The 19,094-nt window shown below is 35.4% G+C and overlaps 2 protein-coding genes across 2 annotated transcripts; both read left to right on the top strand.

Annotated features, from left to right (window-relative positions):
* Positions 1-9,798: 9,798 nt before the first annotated feature.
* On the top strand, positions 9,799-14,035 carry LOC141698545 (uncharacterized). The gene is made up of 3 exons (XM_074503248.1): positions 9,799-10,037; positions 13,386-13,595; positions 13,670-14,035. The coding sequence occupies exons 1-3, from the start codon at positions 9,834-9,836 to the stop codon at positions 13,886-13,888; spliced, it is 633 nt and encodes a 210-aa protein (XP_074359349.1). The 5' UTR covers positions 9,799-9,833; the 3' UTR covers positions 13,889-14,035.
* Positions 14,036-15,338: 1,303 nt separating this feature from the next.
* On the top strand, positions 15,339-16,517 carry LOC141697754 (acyl-CoA--sterol O-acyltransferase 1-like). Its single transcript, XM_074502288.1, has one exon. It carries the CDS (start codon positions 15,398-15,400, stop codon positions 16,463-16,465), a length of 1,068 nt encoding a protein of 355 aa, XP_074358389.1. The 5' UTR covers positions 15,339-15,397; the 3' UTR covers positions 16,466-16,517.
* Positions 16,518-19,094: the final 2,577 nt, after the last annotated feature.

Genomic DNA, 19,094 nt, shown 5'->3' with positions numbered 1-19,094 from the left:
TGATAATTCTATGCACTGTACTTGTGCATGGAGTATTCCTTTTTCTAAATTCACTGCATGGAGTATTCTCAGTTTTCTCTATTTACTTATATGAATTGACATTATAAGGATATCATGCACTTTTGGTAATCCATTTTTTTTATTGTAGCGTTATCAGCAGGTCAGAATCAGAATTCTGGTATGCTTGATTATACATGGGATCAGTTGACCTCGATGAGTCAACAAGCTGCACAGGCTACAGATGATCCTCTCTTGATCGGTCAACAAGCTGCACAGGCTGCGGATCATCAGTCCCGATCATCTAGAGGGCCCGTCTTGTAACGGTTAAGGCTCAGCAATGCCAACTGGGTGATGAGGTGGAACTTATGCTGAGTGATACGAGCTGCCTTAGGTGGACTCCCGAACTTCAACAGCTGTTCTTAGATGGTGTTAAGGAACTTGGTGGTTTTTTTAGTAAGTGTATATATTTCTAAAACTAACTAAACTACCCTTTAATATTTCTAATAATAACTACGATTTGTAGGTAGTAAATTTACATTAATAAAATATTTATGTACAGGCGCCACACCACTTACAATCATCAGGAAAATGAATGTGAGGGGTCTAACTATAGATCATGTGAAATCACATTTGCAGGTTGGTCATACATGAATATATATAGCTAAATTTGTTATAGCTTGTAATAGTTTGTTGATGTAATTGATTGCCACTTTGTTAGACATTAGTAAAATGTGTTTTTAAGTTTTGTGTTGGATATGGCTTGTACTTACCATTGATAGCTAATACAAAATAAGCAGGGTTACATATGTATTTCAGTATTTGGAGACTAGCGTTATAAACTTTTGGATTGAGTTGAATTCAACGTGAATATTAGCCCTAACATTTTATCCTTTAATCTTTTTTTGCCACAGTTTTCTTTTTTACGGCCAAATAATATATTTCAATCATTTTTCTAGCTTTAATGGCCATCATGGACAAGTAGTCCGACCATATTTCTAGGCAAAATCTGTTTCTTTGATTTCATATTATATCCTCCCATATAAAGGTTAGAGTTTTTGTGTCCAATTACAAGTCATGTCAGCAAGCACAAAATCCATGGTAATTTTTAAGAAGGATGTGTTACACTTTAATTTCAGCATCTTGCAATTATCAACAATATCTTGCAAATATCAACAATATCACTACTGTCAAACTCGAGACTCTATGGTAAATAACGACAAATCTATGGTAAATATCGGGCAATATATAAGTTTGTTTTGATATTTTAAAATAAGTAACTTATATCTTAAATATATATATATATATATATTATAAATGATAAGTAAATAAACACTTATGAGTTATTTTACTGTTTGGACAGATTAAATATAAGTTGTAAGTTAACTTATTTATCTATTAAAAACATAATTAATTAAAAAAATATTATAGGCAAATTTTGAAAAAATAAAGTACTATAAGTAAATAACACAAGGAACAAATTACAACGTCTACTCTCAATCAATCAATCGTACCCAATAATACTGCCTAGGGCAGTGTCTGGGGAGGGTATAGCGTACGCAGTCTTACCCTCATTTCAGAGAATGAAGAGGTTGTTTTCTCAAAAGACCCCCGGTTTGTGTGTGTGCACAAATATGTGTGTTCCAGGTAAACAATGATACATACAAGTAAGTAACAATAAGCGAGACAACGATAAATAATGATACAATATCTCAGCCCATGGTTTTCTTCACATGGGACTTACCTATACCGTAAAAAGCTTCATTCATCGGTTCATTGTCATAAGTCCTATCTATTTCTCATTTTGCACACCTTTTGATGCCCCAAACTCAATCTTTCCCTTGGAGGTCACTCTCCAAACTAAATATTTTGATTTACCACAAACCGGTCCAAAAAACTAAAACAGAACACAACCCCTCTACCATATCATGCAATTGGTCATATGGCTATAAAAAGTGAAATTGTAGCACCTACACGAGCAACGAAGACTATTAATAACTCTGAAAAAAATCTACCAAACTTAGTATGTATAAGTATTAGACAAAGAAAATTATTACAAGCTACCAAAAAGTGTACTAAATTACAAGCTACACACGCAAACTATGAAAGTCAAAACTAATTTGCCACCCTAATCCTCCTGCGCCAAGATCCTATCCGAGGTCAAGTTATCACTGAGGTTTAGGGCCCTCAAGTCCAGCGTGAATAGGTCAGCCCAAGTCCGCCTGGCCTCCCTCTCCTGTCCTTCTCGACCCCGATACCACTAAATCCTCCCTGCGCACTGGAGCAGATACCCTTCTTCGCCTAATATGCCCAAACCAACGCAATCGACCTTTTCTCACTTTTTCTGCGATAGGCGCAACATGAATTTATTCCTGAAAAAATCAGTTGACAATCTATCCAACATAGTACGTCCATAAATCCCCCTTAACATTTTCATTTTCGCCACCTCTAACCTACTGTTGAGCCTTTTTCAATGTCCAACACTCCGACCCGTATAATTACACAAGGAAAGTAATTGGTTGAGATTAAAAAAGAGATAACAATATTATGTTTGTGGATAATGTTGGAAAATATGGGTATAAGTCCCATATTGGTAAGTCATATTTTGAGCATTATGACTAAAAGATGTGTGAGATATGATGATATTCTCTTAATAATGGAAATTAATATTTTCCATTAGAATTTGGCTCAAATATTATGGCATAAATTAATTTGATTTTGTTTCAGATTAATTGATATGGTGTATGTTTTGATATATTTAATCTGATTCTGTTTCAGATTATTTATGGAATAGAGTAGCTTGCAAGTATTACACTGATTTCATAATTAATGATATTTAATTATGGAAAAGAGTAGCGCGCAAGTCTATCTACACATATATAAACACCTCTAAGGCGTTAGGGTTAGACACACCAAAAACATATTCGCCTTTAAACACAAAACTCTCTCTCTCGGTGATAGTTTCGTACCCGTTCAAGCTCGCTGAAGGTGCTCGTTATCCGTAACGCCGCCGCTACCTCGTTTTATCCCGGGAGGCTATCGACTCGCACATACGGTGAGAGGCGAAATAGCTTTAAGGAGACAGTTTTAACTGGACTCGAGGATCTCTCTTCTATTTATATCTTTTCTTCCTCCGTTTGATTTCTTTTACTCACGCACACATTTGTTTGATTATATGTATTAATCGCAGATTGTATTCACAATCTTAAAGCTATTTATTTTATACATCTGTGACTGATACATCTGTATCTGCTTGTTTTGATTGAGTAACAGATCGATGGAGAACCAAACTGTAAACGATCCGATGAACATGCCGGTTGATCCCAACGCACAGATCACTGGATCTGATGGGGTTCACCAACAGCCGATTAACCCTAACGCACGGATCGTACGATCTGATGGGGTCAAACGCCTGTTGGACATGTGCCTGTGGGACACACTGTCATTGGACAGTTTAGTGTTCCTCTTGGACAGATATCGGCAGGATTCACTCCTCCGATCATACCTGCGGTGCCTACTGGTGTGCATACACCTGTAGTACAGACGCACGTACCATCTGTTCCACCTGTGGTGCCTGCTGTACCTGTTATGCAAACTGTGCCTACTGCACATGCTGAAAAACCTGAGAAGTTCAACGGAACGAACTTCAAACGTTGGCAACAAAAGATGCACTTTTATCTGACCACGTTGCATATGGATCGCTTCCTTAAGGAAGAACCACCGTTGCTCACTGCTGAAAGTAACATGCAGACTGTGTATGCTGCTGATGCTTGGAAGCACTTCGACTACATATGTCGGAACTATGTGTTAAATTGTTTATCTGACTCGTTGTATAACGTATACAGCGCTAAGCCAACAGCTAAGGTCTTATAGGAGTCACTTGACCATAAGTATAAAACCGAGGACGCTGGGGCAAAGAAGTGGATTGTTGGCCGCTTTCTTGATTATAAGATGGCAGACTCTAAGACTGTGGTTAGTCAGGTGCAGGAACTGCAGGTGATCATTCATGACATTTATGCCGAGGGAATGGTCATAAGTAAGTCTTTCCAAGTTGATGCTGTTATTGAAAAGTTTCCACCTGGATGGAAAGATTTCAAGAACTACCTTAAGCACAAGCGAAAGGAGATGTCTATGGAGGATCTTATTGTTAGACTTCGTATTGAAGAAGACAACAGAGGGTCCGAGAAGAAAGTTAATGTTGCCACTGAGAAGGCAAACATGGTGGAGCATGCTCAAAGCTCCAAGCCCAAGAAGACTAATTCTAGTAAAGGGGCAAAGCTGGCACCCAAAGGAGGGATTTCGAAGTCGAAATTTCAGGGGAAGTGCTACAACTGTGATAAAGTTGGTCATAGGTTTTCTGACTGCAAGAAGCCCAAGAAGCCCAACAAGAAGAAAGAAGCAAACATGGTAGAGAATATCTCCAAGGATATGGGTGATATAGACCTCTGTGCTACGGTCTCTGAAGTGAACCTGGTCGGTTCTAATCCACGTGAATGGTGGATTGATACTGGTGCTACTAGGCATGTTTCCTCAGATAAGGTGATTTTCTCTAGCCTCAAAGCTTCTGATGCTGGTGAGAAGCTCTACATGGGGAATTCAGCAACTTCTACCATTGAGGGTGAAGGCACGGTGATCCTGAAGATGACCTCTGGGAAGAATCTGACTTTGAAGAATGTACTTTATGTGCCTGATATTTGCAAGAACCTTGTGTCTGGTTCTCTGTTGAGTAAGCATGGCTTTCACATTGTAATAGAGTCAGATAAAGTAATTTTGTCTAAGAGTGGTATGTTTGTAGGCAAGGGTTATTTAACCGATGGGCTTTTTAAGCTCAATGTAATGTCCGTTAAGGACGATAATGAAATGAAGAATTCTTCTGCTTACTTGCTTGAGTCTCCTAATTTATGGCATGCTAGATTAGGACATGTGAATTATGACACTTTACGACGTTTAAGTGCAAAAGAATACATACCTAAACTTACTATCGATTCAAAACATAAGTGTGAGACTTGTGTTGAGGCAAAATTAACGAGATCATCATTTAAACGTGTGGAAAGGAATACCAAAGTGCTAGACCTAATACATAGCGACATATGTGATTTAAAATTCGCTCCAACAAGAGGAGGAAACAAGTATTTTATTACATTCATTGATGATTGTACAAAATACTGCTATGTATATTTGTTGAAAAGCAAAGACGAAGCTATAGATAAATTTAAAATCTATAAGGAAGAAGTTGAGACACAACAAACTGAGAAAATCAAAGCGATACGAAGTGATCGTGGAGGTGAATATGTTGAACCATTTGAAGAATTCTGTTCACAACATGGTATAATCCATGAGGTCACTGCACCATACTCCCCTCAGTCAAATGGTGTGGCTGAAAGGAAGAATCGCACTCTGAAAGAAATGATGAATGCGATGTTGTTAAGCTCTGGGCTTCCACAATCGATGTGGGGAGAAGCCATCCTAAGCGCAAATAATATTTTAAATATTACGATGCGCAAGAATAAGGATGTAAGTCCTTATGAAATGTGGAAGAAAAAGAAACCAAGTTACCAACACCTGAAAGTGTGGGGGTGCCTTGCAAAGGTACTGATCCCTACACCGAAGAAGGTGAAGATAGGTCCTAAGACTGTGGATTGTATCTTCATCGGATATCCTCCACACAGCACTGCATATCGGTTTCTTATTCATAAATCCAAGATTCCTGATATTCAAAAGAATACCATTATGGAATCAAGGAATGCCTCATTCTTTGAGACGATGTTTCCCTGAAATCCAGGAAACCAACAACCTACGACGTCTAAACGATCTCATGAGTCTGTAGATGACGATAATGAGAGTGACGAAAGTGAAGACGAAAATGTGGGGGTAGTGAGAAGGAGCAAAAGACAACGAACGGAGAAATCCTATGGGTCTGATTTTATGACCTATTTGCTCGAAGAAGGTGACCCAAAAACTTATAAGGAGGCGGTTACCTCACCTGATGGACCTATGTGGAAATAGGCCATCAAGAATGAAGTTGATTCAATTATGCAAAATCATACTTGGGAATTAGTGGACTTGCCAACTGGTTGCAAACCATTAGGTAGCAAGTGGGTTTTCAAGAAGAAGTTGAAAACTGATGGCACTATTGATAAGTATAAGGCCAGACTTGTGATTAAAGGATACAAGCAACAAAAAGGCCTTGATTATTTTGATACATATTCTCCTGTAACGAGAATAACGTCCATAAGGATGATGTTTGCTATTGCTGCAATGCGTAATCTAACTGTACATCAAATGGATGTGAAAATAGCCTTCCTAAATGGGGACATAGATGAGGAAATCTATATGGAACAACCCGAAGGGTTTGTTGTCCCAGGACAAGAAAAGAAAGTTTATAGATTGGTGAAATCATTGTATGGTTTGAAACAAGCGCCTATGAAATGGCATGAAAAATTTGATGAGGTCATGCTGGCCAATGGCTTCAAAATCAATGAATGTGATAGCTGTGCCTATTACAAGGATAACGAGAACAGCTATGTCAAGGAGAATGACAATGGCTATGTCATGATGACGCTATATGTAGATAATCTACTTATTGCCGGAAGCAATGATAAAGTGATCAAATCTACCAAGGACATGTTGAAATCAAGATTCGACATGAAAGACATGGGACTAGCAAATGTAATTCTGGGAATTCAAATTTCTAGAACATCAAAGGGTCTCGCATTAAGTCAACCACATTATGTTGACAAGATCCTTGAGAAGTTTCTTAAGGATGACTTTGAGAAAGTTAGGACACCTGTGGATATGACTTTGCACCTATCCAAGAACAAAGGTGTAGCTGTTTTCCAATTGGAATACTCAAGGATAATTGGTAGTCTGATGTACCTCATGAGTTGTACAAGACCAGACATTGCATACTCAATTAGCAAGTTGAGTAGGTTTACGAGTAATCCGGGAGCTGATCACTGGAAAGCGATCATAAGGGTACTAAGGTACTTGAGGGGAACTCGAGACTATGGACTGCACTATGTCAGATACCCAGCAGTATTAGAAGGATATACTGACGCAAATTGGATATCTAGGAAGAAAGCACTTAAGTCTACGAGCGGCTATGTGTTTACATTAGCTGGAGCGGCAATATCATGGAAATCCTCAAAACAAACGGTGATAACTCATTCCACGATGGAAACTGAGTTTGTGGCACTAGATAAATGCGCCGAAGAGGCTGAATATCTACGTCAGTTTCTGGAGGATATTCCAAGATGGCCAAAGCCTGTAACTGCAATAGGGATTCATTGTGATAGTCAATCCGCTATTGGCAGAGCGCAGAGCACGATGTATAATGGAAAGTCTCGTCATATACGACGACGACACAGTTCCATTAGACAATTGATCTCAACCGGAATTATCACTATTGACTATATACCGTCAAAAGATAATATCGCGGATCCACTAACCAAAGGGTTATCAAGAGAAGTGGTTGAGAAATCATCGAGAGGGATGGGCCTTAAGCCTATTGCTTAACGGCATCATGGTGGACACCCAACCATTGCTGACTGGAGATCCCAAGAACTTGGTTCAATGGGACAACTAAATCATGATGACCAAATCACTGTGGGAGTAACCCCTGGCCTGTTCCTATGATGAGGAAACAGTGAGACCCGTAAGGTACGAGGTTAAGCTTTGAGCTTTTAATGATCTTTGATGAATACATGGAGCTCAGGAGTGAACACATGGAATTCAGTTGAGTAAACGCGGGTTACTCTATAAGATAAAGATCACCTATGTGGGAGAGAAGTGGGGCCGCTTCAAAGGAGAATTGCGAGGCACAATTCTTTAGAAACTTCTGCAGAACCAGGACGATGTTCCATGGCCAAAATGGACATACTTATGAGAGCTGAACGAGTCAGAAACGATATAGTGATAAGTATATCATCGTTTACACAAACGGTCGAACAGTTCAAGGACAAGCACGTCTACTGTCTACCAGTAAAGTCGGTATGCTTACTCGAGCGAAGGTTCAAGGAGCATTCTCTACCTATCGTATGCTATATTTGATCGAAGAAACTATCACCAAGTCAAACTCCGTGTCTGTCTGTCTGTCTGGTGTGTGCTACTAAGATCACCAATCTCACCCATGTGGGGGATTGTTGGAAAATATGGGTATAAGTCCCATATTGGTAAGTCATATTTTGAGCATTATGACTAAAAGATGTGTGAGATATGATGATATTCTCTTAATAATGGAAATTATTATTTTCCATTAGAATTTGGCTCAAATATTATGGCATAAATTAATTTGATTTTGTTTCAGATTAATTGATATGGTGTATGTTTTGATATATTTAATCTGATTCTGTTTCAGATTATTTATGGAATAGGGTAGCTTGCAAGTATTACACTGATTTCATAATTAATGATATTTAATTATGGAAAAGAGTAGCGCACAAGTCTATCTACACATATATAAACACCTCTAAGGCGTTAGGGTTAGACACACCAAAAACATATTCGCCTTTAAACACAAAACTCTCTCTCTCGGTGATAGTTTCGTACCCGTTCAACCTCGCTGAAGGTGCTCGTTATCCGTAACGCCGCCGCTACCTCGTTTTATCCTGGGAGGCTATCGACTCGCACATACGGTGAGAGGCGAAATAGCTTTAAGGAGACAGTTTTAACTGGACTCGAGGATCTCTCTTCTGTTTATATCTTTTCTTCCTCCGTTTGATTTCGTTTACTCACGCACACATTTGTTTGATTATATGTATTAATCGCAGATTGTATTCACAGATAAAAAGTTGAATGTACACCTCAACTAATAAGCTCAATAAAATTATTTACCTAATATAATTTTAAGGGAATTTTAAACCCATAAGTCTACCTCCCAAGCATGTGCTATGTATCATGAAACATGTATGATTTTGAAGATCATCATATTAAATGTGATCTTCACATAATTTTTTTCTTAATTTGATATTTTTTGATTATCCATTTAATACATTTTGTTGCATATTTATTTTATCATACAATTATACTAAGTATTAAAATATTTTGACCTGATTCTAAGTTATACGATATGGTAAATTAGCAATAAGATCCCGTCTCGTCCATTTTTCTTTACTAGCTTATTAGTCTTGCGATGTACGGACCGATTATAATATTTATAATTTTATTATTATATTATTTCGTAAAACTAAGTTATAAAATTAATGGTTATATATTATTGAGATTAAGGAAGTTAAAATATTTACGTATTATTTTGTATGTATTATTGAAAAATTCAAAATTTCAATAGTTAAAATTTTAAAAAGTCTTTTCTTGTCCCACAACCTATACGGCGGGTGCATGGCCTATAGGAAAGTCGGAGTCTTGAATATCAGTATATGGATGATTTATTATTATTTTTTTTTAATTTTTTTCTTGATTTAATAAATATTTTATTATATTATAATTTAAATTAATAAAATTAATTTTGAAAATGTTTGATTTCCTACTAAAAAAGAAGTTGAGTGCGCTTAGATATCAAGTTGGATTATAATTCATAGAATTTGTAATTATATTAGATAAATGATTTATTTATTTTAATTAAATAATATTTGTTTAAACTTTTTTTGGAAGGTGTTAATAGATTTTTTTGGAAGGTGCCAACTGACCAAACGAAATCATGTTTTGCTTATAATAGTACATTATAGATAGATATTTCTGAGTCCAAACCCAAAATTTATTTCTTCAAAAAAAAATCAAATTTTAATTACAAAAAGTAATGTAACTAAATAAACATTCTCAAAAATCAATTCATTGTACAAAAGAGATAAAATTGTAAAAAAAAACAAAGAGGAGACAACATGACGCAGGTTGTTCTAAACCTAAAACCTCCACTTTCAACTCCAACTCATCTGGTTTCTTCGTGTTCTGTCTTGTCCACGCCCAACCGGGTAAAAATTTTGACCCGGTACCCGGATAGAACCCGAAATTGGACCCGTTTACAACACAGCCTTAAGTGCACTGCTCGCTTCTCTTGTTTCTTCTCTCAGAATGGTAGCAAACAGGTACTCACTTTTTTATGTATGTGATGTTTTGTATCTGCTGTGGGAATTTAGAATCTCGATAAACGGATAAATGAATATTCGATAAACGAATAATCTCGATAAATTAAAGTAATTTGATATTGATAGCTGATAGGTATATTTTTAATCTAGATTAGAATGTACTGTTGCGACTTGTAAGTTAGAATCTCGATAAATGAAGACTCGATAAATTAAAAATTGATATCGATACGTAGTGTATTTTAATCTCGATGAATTAATAATTTTGGCAAGTGAATTGAATGTTCGGGTTTCGAGGGTGTTCGTTTATGGAGGTTTGACTTTGGTGTAGTAGTGTGGTAGATGGGGTTTGAGTAATTAGATGTTTAGAGTTGAGGAATTGGTGAATAATTGGGTGAATTTAGGAATTACAAAGAGTTATAAATGTGTGTTTTTATTATCTATAGTTAGCATTTGTTGCATAGAAATTGAATAAGGTCATAGTTTTGATTATGATGTAGTTTTCTGTTTTGGAGTAGGCGTATTTGCGAATGTCATTGTTAATTTCTGTTGGAGTTTAATTACTTGAAGGTTGGGCTTTTTGACTGTAGTCTGTAGATATTCGAACTAGGATATATGTTGTTTGCCTTCTAAGTCGGGTGGGTGTTGATTTTCGATAGTAGGTTTCCGTCAATACTGTTCTAATTCTACTCTCTCTTCCTCCCAATTAATGATTTTACTATTGCCTAAAGGAATTACATCCATCTTAGCCTTACAAAGAGTTAGCATTAGATGTATAGAAATTGAATACGGTCATGCTTTTGATCATGAAATGATGTGCTTTTCTGTTTTGGAGAAGGCGTATTTGCGAATGTTAATGTCATTGTTCATGTCTATTGGAGTTTAATTAATTGAAGGTTGGGGTTTTTGACTGCAGCTATTCGAAGTAGGATATAGGCTTCGTACTTATGATATGTTGTTTGTAATTTTTTATTGTAAGTCGGGTAGATGTTGAGTTTTGATAGTAGGTTTCTGTGAATACTGCTTCCATTCTACACTATCTTCCTTCAAATTAATGGATTTACTATTGAGTATTTCCTAAGGAATTACATCTATCTTAGCCGTAGAATCTCTAGTTTCCATGGTCTAGGCCAACATATTTCACAATTCTTGAACAATTTAACATATCTTCCTTTACAAAATGGGATACAAGGGCTGATGTTTAGATTGAGCTGTTTGACTTATCCCAGTGAATGAAATTATGAGTTGGGCTAGTGCCTATTCAAATGTTGATCAATCTTCCGCTGATTTTCCTAATTGATATTCAGGACGTTGTTAGCAAGGATGGATTGAATTTTTTTTTTCTTTTTGCAATCATGAGCGGGGCCAAATTTTCCATTACGATGAAAGTATAGGCCCTTTAGCTTTCTGTCATTTATCTCTGCTAGTGTTAATCTCCTAGTGTCTTCACTAGTTTGTAATTCTTGATGGTTGGTTACTGGCAGTGGACTATTGGAGTTTCTTGGGTTTTTGGGGTAACTTGTTTCGGAGATTTGGTAATATTCATATATGGTGAGGCCATGTCACTAGCTTTTTTTATATTTAGGCCTATGATCATATATAGATTCTGTGATATCTCTTTCCTTACTCTCCACTTATGAAATGAACCTATGTCATAGGATTCCCCATGGGATCATTAGTCATTACGTAGTATTTAGAGTTCAAAAAACTGGTTGATATTCTTCGACTCTGCCTTCTGCACCTGTTTATTGAATTGGTCAACTATATTCTCGTAATCAGCACTTATGAATATATGATAGATTATATTAGTGAATTCAGACCAACACAGATTGATATTTCTTCCTTAATAGGCTACTACAATACATGTGTTTCCCCCTTCATGTATTTCACAGAAGATATATCTAGGGTTAGCATCTCCAATGCGTCACACTATTTTGGTGTGAAATTTACACCAAAATGGTGTAAAAGTTACACTATTTTCATATTCATCTCCAACCCACATACACTAAATCTTACACCATTTTTGTACTATATAGATTATTTTATTACTAGAGTACAAAATAAAGTATAAAAATAATAAAGTTGGTAGGATATAAAAGGAATAATTTTGTTTTGGGTAAGGAGAACAAGGGTAATGTTGGCATTAACAAAAACTCTAAAAATTTGGTGTGACACCAAATTTGGTGTAACTTTTGGTGCAACACCAAAACGGTGTAGGATTTAGAGTTGAGTTGGAGAAGAATTTTACACTAAAATAAGTATTAAAGTACAAATTTGAAGTTGGGTTGGAGATGGTCTTATTTCGTATGTCGAAGTGTTCTGTTTTCTCCTAGGGTTGGCCCAGTTCTGTGTTTTTTAGTGGTAGTTTGTAAATGAAGATGAAGTGTGTTTGAAACATTAACTGTTGATATTGGGTATTTAAAATTACAGAAATTTGATACTTGATAGTTGATAGTGAGTTGGTTGGTGAAAGATGACTGAGTGCAAGTTGAAGTCTGGATGTATAGGTTGAAAGTAAAGAATTTAGGTTGTTGAGGCATATAACTGAGGATGGAAGATTTTGGGTGGGGGACTGGGTAAATCTGTTGGTGGCACAAAAAGAAAGTTGGAGGTGGTTTGGGGAAAAGTTGGACAAAAAGAAATCCATAACCATATCCCGCCTGTACATGTGGAAATTGGAGAATGACAAGATGTATTCTCATTTGATTTGTTCATTGGTTCGTTTGGGGTTGATTCGGTTTGGTCGGGTTACTTGATTTCCCAATCAACAAATGCGACACAAATGTCGATGAGCAGTTTAAGTTGAAAAGTTTATGGTACATAATGCTAAATATGCAACGGTTTCCTACTATTTTATGTCTTAATGTTATTAGCTCAAGACCAAACAATTCTGTCTTATTATCTAATGATGGCAATTTCCTGGAGCAAACTATTTTCAAGTTAATTATGTAGACATTGAAGTACATAACCATATATGGTCCTAATGAAACCTCAGTAAGTTAGTTTGATATGGTCTTTTTGTTTCCTGTCATTATTCATTTTATTATAGGGTTAAGTATCAAATTAACCATTATATAAATAGAGAAATATCAAATTTACCACCTATTAATTTGGGGTCTCAAAATGGCCATTTTCACACAAAAATGCTAATTTTCGGTGATAATATTGAGATGTGGTTAGCGTAAAACCGACTTGAAAAGTGGCCAATTTGAGACTTTCTGACTTGAAAGTGGCCAATTTGAGACCCCGAATTTTTGGTGGTAAATTTGGAACTTTGCTAATTATATAGTTTAACCCTTATATTATACTGTATTTTCCTCTATGTTTGATGTGAAAATGTTCATTGTGCAGGAGCAGGCAAGGAAAGCGTTAGAAAGTGCACTTGGTGGTAAAAAGACTGAGTTTGAGAAATGGAACAAAGAAATTGAGAGAAGAGAATCAGCAGGGGGCGGAGGCAATTCAGGAGGGGGTTGGTTTAGATGGTTTGGAGGATCTGATGATGAGCATTCCTGGCATGAAGCACAACAAATAAGTCTCACTATTTTCGGAATTGTTGCGATGGTACGTAGTTTAACGACTCTCATTTTCTCCTTTTCTCATATAGCATTTTTAATATTGTTAGTATTTCATTACAGTATATTCTAATTGCGAAAGGAGACGTGATGCTAGCTGTCTTTTTCAACGCCTTACTGACTGCTATACGGGCAACAAGGAACTCTTTTACATTTGTAACAACCAAGATTCTTAAAACATTATCACCATCTACTCTAGCAAAGTTAGAAAGTCTTCCTAAGGAAGAAGTCAGTGCTCCCATCTCTGCTAAAGAAAGTGTCTTGCGAAAATGGGCAACTTGATCTAGTCGTAAGGTTTGAAACACATAGTTACATCCTAGTCTCCTTGTAGCTGTTTCTGGCTATTGCCATCTAGACACCATATCTATAGGAAGGCCAGGAGTGATAGAATTTGTAAAACCATGTTTTTGTTTACAAATAGAACATCATACTCTATTCAATTTTTTTCCGTTTCAATAAACCAAGTTTGCACATCTCATGTATAAACACAAATTTAATTTCCAAGTGCATTTCATCTTATATTTTTGCATATTTGTGATTTCTTAAATAAGTTTCTCTATCGTAACATTGTCTAAACATATCTATGGTTTGTTATATGCGAGAGTTCTGATCTTTTGCGGAGATCACACTCCTGTTTACGACGGGGTTAGTATTACTAGAGCTGTTTATTACTTGTGCAGTTGTGCCAAAAACAGAAGGGGAAGAAAGCAAGCTGTTTGTTGCAACTGTAATTGAATCTCACGTAACGTGCGGTTGTATTTTGAGGGCTGTCAGATACTTTAGATTAGAAACCTGACATCTATATACATGTTTTTAAGAAAACAGAACAGAAAGAGAAAACTATCTATGGTTAGAAACATCAAACATGACATCCTTGAGTACCTTCGAAAAACAGAACAAAACAAAGACTATTTTATCCAGCAAAAAGAAAGATTATACTGAGAGAATAAAGTTCTGAGATTATCTCAGGTAACTTTACATTTTAACAATTATAACCGTTAACGCTGAATGGAGACCGTGAGATTATCTCAGGTAAGTTTGACATTTTAACAATGTACAACCGTTAACTTCTGTTATAAAAATCGGCCGATTTTTCAAAAATCGCCGATAAATCGGTCAAAAATATTTGTTTGATTTAACCGATTTCCGATAAATCGTAAATCAATACCTCAACTCCGATTTCCGAAATCTGTAACACTGCTGTTAACACTGAATGGAGACCCGGAGAGCATGATGTTACAGAAGGCAACCATATTTGAAAAAGGAAAATCTCAACAATTTTTTTCCGTTCACCATGATGCCCACGTTATGACTAAAATTTTCAAAACAACGAAACGTACTCGATTTATACACCACTCCTTGTGATAATAGTTTGGTAAATCAAGAAGTTTCATTTTCTGTTAGCTCCTTTTTATTGACCTTTAACTAAATTTTCATAGGTTTTCGTACCATCTTCTCCCAATTTATCTGTCATGTTTGACTTTTCACGATTAAACTGATACAACTTTGACTGAAAATTTAACATAATAAATAATCGAAAATATTTATAAAGATTATATCATTAAAAAATATATTTAATCTACTTACATATATATTTTCCGGTTTTTCAAAATAATTGAAATTTTTATTAATGGTCAAAGTTGAGTCAATTTTGCCATAAACAATAAATAAGACAGATAAATTGGGACGGATGGAGTATATAAATACACTCAAAACACATGGGAAACCATAAATTTCAATACCATAAACCTCATTTTTACAACTCCTTGTCACAAAACTTGAAGCCACAAAATGGAAGGGGAGGTGAACAACTTTGCAATGGTATGGATCATAGCCTTGGCTTCTCTTTGTTATTGTCACACCATAGCTAAGTTCATTCCCAAAGGCACTACTAGGTTTTTGACCATTCTTCCAATCTCAATCCTCTTTACACTTCTTCCTCTCAATCTTACCACAATGCATCTTGGAGCTACATCATGTTTCTTTGTTGCATGGCTAGCAAACTTCAAGATCCTCCTCTTTGCCTTTGACAAAGGGCCTTTAGCTTCCAATCCACCACTCCCATTGTCACTTTTCATCCCTCTAGCTTGTCTCCCCATCAGAATACATGATCATGATCACTCGAACGAGGAATTTAAAGAAACCCCTCGAAAACAAAATCAATCTTCTCTTAACTATGGCATGAAGATCTTGGTCTTGGGGTTTTTGGTAAAATTTTATGGCTATAAAGAACTTTTTCATGCTAACTTCATTTTGTTACTATATAGTATACACATGTATTTAGGTCTAGAGTTGTTATTAGCTATGTTTGCTAACTTAGCTAGACTACTAATGCAAGTAGAGTTGGAGCCACAGTTCAATGAGCCGTACCTTGCAACTTCACTACAAGATTTCTGGGGAAAGAGATGGAATCTAATGGTTTCCAATATCCTAAAACCTGCAGTATTTGAACCCACCCGATCGATATTTACAGGTCTGTTTGGACGAAAATGGGCTGCATTTCCGGGTGTGCTGGCTACATTTTTCGTATCTGGTTTGATGCATGAGTTAGTTTTTTACACTTATGGAAGACAGAAGACAAGGTGGGAAGTCTTGTACTTTTTTCTTCTTCATGGGGTATCTTTGTGTGTCGAAATCGGATTGAAGAAGGCGGTGAACGGAAAATTTCGGCTTCCACTGACGCTATCGAGACCTCTGACAATAATGTATGTTGTTGTCACAAGCTTCTGGCTGTTCTTTCCACCATTTTTAAGGGGAAATGCAGATGTAAAGACTTGCAGAGAGTTTCTGGCTTTTGTTGAGTTTGTTTGCAGTGGTAGACTTGTTAGTCCAAATAGTAAGTCTTGCCCATACTTGTAAATTTAGGTAAATTTGTTACTGTATATTGGAATCCAAAAAATTATATTGATTATTCAAGTCTTTATCTTAATGCAGAGAAGGAAAGAAAGTTACCAAAGTGGCCATGTATCATATATATGCATGTTCTATACAAATAAAATAAAAATTGAATATGCATGTTAAAAATGCGTATACGATGAGTATTTTGGGCTGATGTTTTTGCCTTTAAATATTTTTTTTATAAATAATTTTTTGGCCGCCTTTAGATAGTTTGGACAAATTAACTAGGTTCAAAGGTGATATATTTTGATCATTTTTTCATGACATGCATAATAATTTGAACAAGCACACATCCTAATTTATAATATCGTCATTTTTTTCTCACATGCATGATATTTTGAACAAGCACACATCCTAGTTTGTAATATCGGAGTCCACCAAGATTTGTTGTAAATTCGGTTTAAATCAATGTTATTTCCCGAGCTGAACTTGTTTTTAGAGCAAAATAAATTAAAAAGACGATAATGTCCTCATAGATAGTGCTAATTTATGTGCTATTTATGTGCTTCAGGGAGCAGTTTTGTCCTTTTATGTCAACTATTCTTCAAAAATTAAAAATCCCTCTGAAAATAACATTTCCCAAGACAAAATCTATAATACATTATTATAAACGAAACATGAAATATTTTGATTGGTCGGTTTTTTCACTAATATAGCTTATATTCATATAATTGAGTATATGTTCTAAAAAGTTTTGAAAAATTATCAGGCTGAACATAGTTATTCCCGGATTAAATCAAATCGAATCCAGTACGAGTGAAACGATATAAGATAAACTCTTAGTTATTTCAATCGCAATATAGTTAGTTTGTTAACCCTTCCTTAAAAATTTGTAAGTGATGTTCCCGGGAAAAAAACTAAACATGTATAAAAATTTATTAAAAAATTTAATTTAGGTGTTAAATGAAACTACAAATTCTGAGTAGAATCCAATCACAATCTATGATACTTAAAGTCAATTTCTTTCTAAACTATTTCATTTTAAAAAATCAATCGGCCTTAACTTTTTTTTTCATTTTTTTTTAATTATAGGTAACCCGCAACCGCTACCTTCGAGTGCGCATTATATAAACCCTACGGGATCACGCAATATCCTGTAAATTACGTGAATCAAGGTAAACCGCATTTAAGCGACAGACTCTGACTCAGGAGCTATAATAATAAATTTTCCTCTCGTAAGATTCGAACCGACGATCAAGAGGATAGTTATCTTCTATTTAATCAATTGAGTCAACCCTTACTACTTCAATAAGCCTTGCCTTGCAACTTCATTACAAGAAAAAGGTTATAAAAGTGGATATATGTCTCTTCTCTGATCTGATAAGAAGATGTTGATTTTTTGTTTCATGTATGAAAATTAAGAAATTTTCTTCTATTTTAATGATCACGAAAAATCCTTTAAAGTTCTTATTATTTCAGTTCCGAATTTTTCAGAGTGGTGGTTCATATTTTGGTTCGAAAGAATTTTCTGGAAATACATCATAGTTTTATTTAAAATATTTCGAAATCATGATTTTTAAAGCCTTGTTCGCTCGTATAATTTACCTAATTACATGTATTTGTATAATTATATTTGGTCAGTATAATTAAACTTAATTCGGAATCGAATTTTGACCGGTATAATCACTTCAATTGAGATAGGCTGTTAGGTTGTAACTCTTCAATTTAAATAGATCCGATTCATTTCATAGAGGTTAATTGTCATGTAATTTCACATTGGTTGTCAAGTCATTTCATATAAATATATAATTGTCACGCATTTAAGATATACTTTAATTTTATGAAGCAAGTTTAAAAGCAGTTTAAATGTATCCCCTGTCAACGGTTCTACCACAGGATGTCAACGGAGATGTCAATGTTATGTAATACAATATGACTTGACATCATTGTTAGCACTTCGTTTCATTGTTAGCACTTCGTTGAAATTAAATGATGTCATTGGGTACCGAATAAATTGGTATGTGATGTCAAAAGTTGACATCCCATAAAGTAGATATCAGCAGAGCGGTTGGCACCCTCAAATGGTGTCAACTTCGACACATAATTAAAAAATAATATATCAAATTTTCTCTCTTTCATACTCCCTCTGTTCCATCATATTGTATACAGTTTTTTTTCAATGTTCGACACGCATTTTAAGGTGAATAAAAAACATACTTCCCTAATTTATTTTTAAAATTTTCTTTTTTTGTATTAAACTTCAAATATCAAATTTTAATTTAGAAGAAAAAAAAATTTAAAATAATTTATGCAAATATGTTATAAAGGAGCGTTAAAATGCGTGCCGGCTCCCCGTCCCCCAATGTATACTTCCTAGGGAGACAGAGGGAGTATTATTTTTAGCACCCTTATTTCAAAAAACACTTCAATAGTTGACAATCCGAGATGTCAACCTCGTTAATTCAATAAAAAAAATGCTTAACAGAAATATATTAGATAAATGATATTTTATGCATAATGGGAACCACAAACAAAGCTGGCATCCTACTTACTTTATCACAGATATTGCTATAATGTATGTTGTTTTCACAAACTTCTAGCAATTCTTTTTACCATTCTTAAGGGGAATGCAGATGCAAAAATTTGCACA

Source organism: Apium graveolens, chromosome 11 (assembly GCF_009905375.1).
Source record: "Apium graveolens cultivar Ventura chromosome 11, ASM990537v1, whole genome shotgun sequence".
In the NCBI taxonomy this organism is placed as follows: Eukaryota; Viridiplantae; Streptophyta; class Magnoliopsida; order Apiales; family Apiaceae; genus Apium; species Apium graveolens.
The sequence above is the reverse complement of the archived record's forward strand: the minus strand, read 5'-3'. Positions and strand labels throughout refer to the sequence as shown.

What these genes read in the sequence shown, in the direction of transcription:
- LOC141698545 (XM_074503248.1), top strand. Translation starts at nt 9,834, where the DNA reads ATGACGCAGGTTGTTCTAAACCTAAAACCTCCACTTTCAACTCCAACT. An exon ending in CTCAGAATGGTAGCAAACAG is followed by an intron (nt 10,038 to 13,385) that starts GTACTCACTTTT and finishes TTCATTGTGCAG; the next exon opens with GAGCAGGCAAGGAAAGCGTT. An exon ending in TTTTCGGAATTGTTGCGATG is followed by an intron (nt 13,596 to 13,669) that starts GTACGTAGTTTA and finishes ATTTCATTACAG; the next exon opens with TATATTCTAATTGCGAAAGG.
- LOC141697754 (XM_074502288.1), top strand. Translation starts at nt 15,398, where the DNA reads ATGGAAGGGGAGGTGAACAACTTTGCAATGGTATGGATCATAGCCTTG.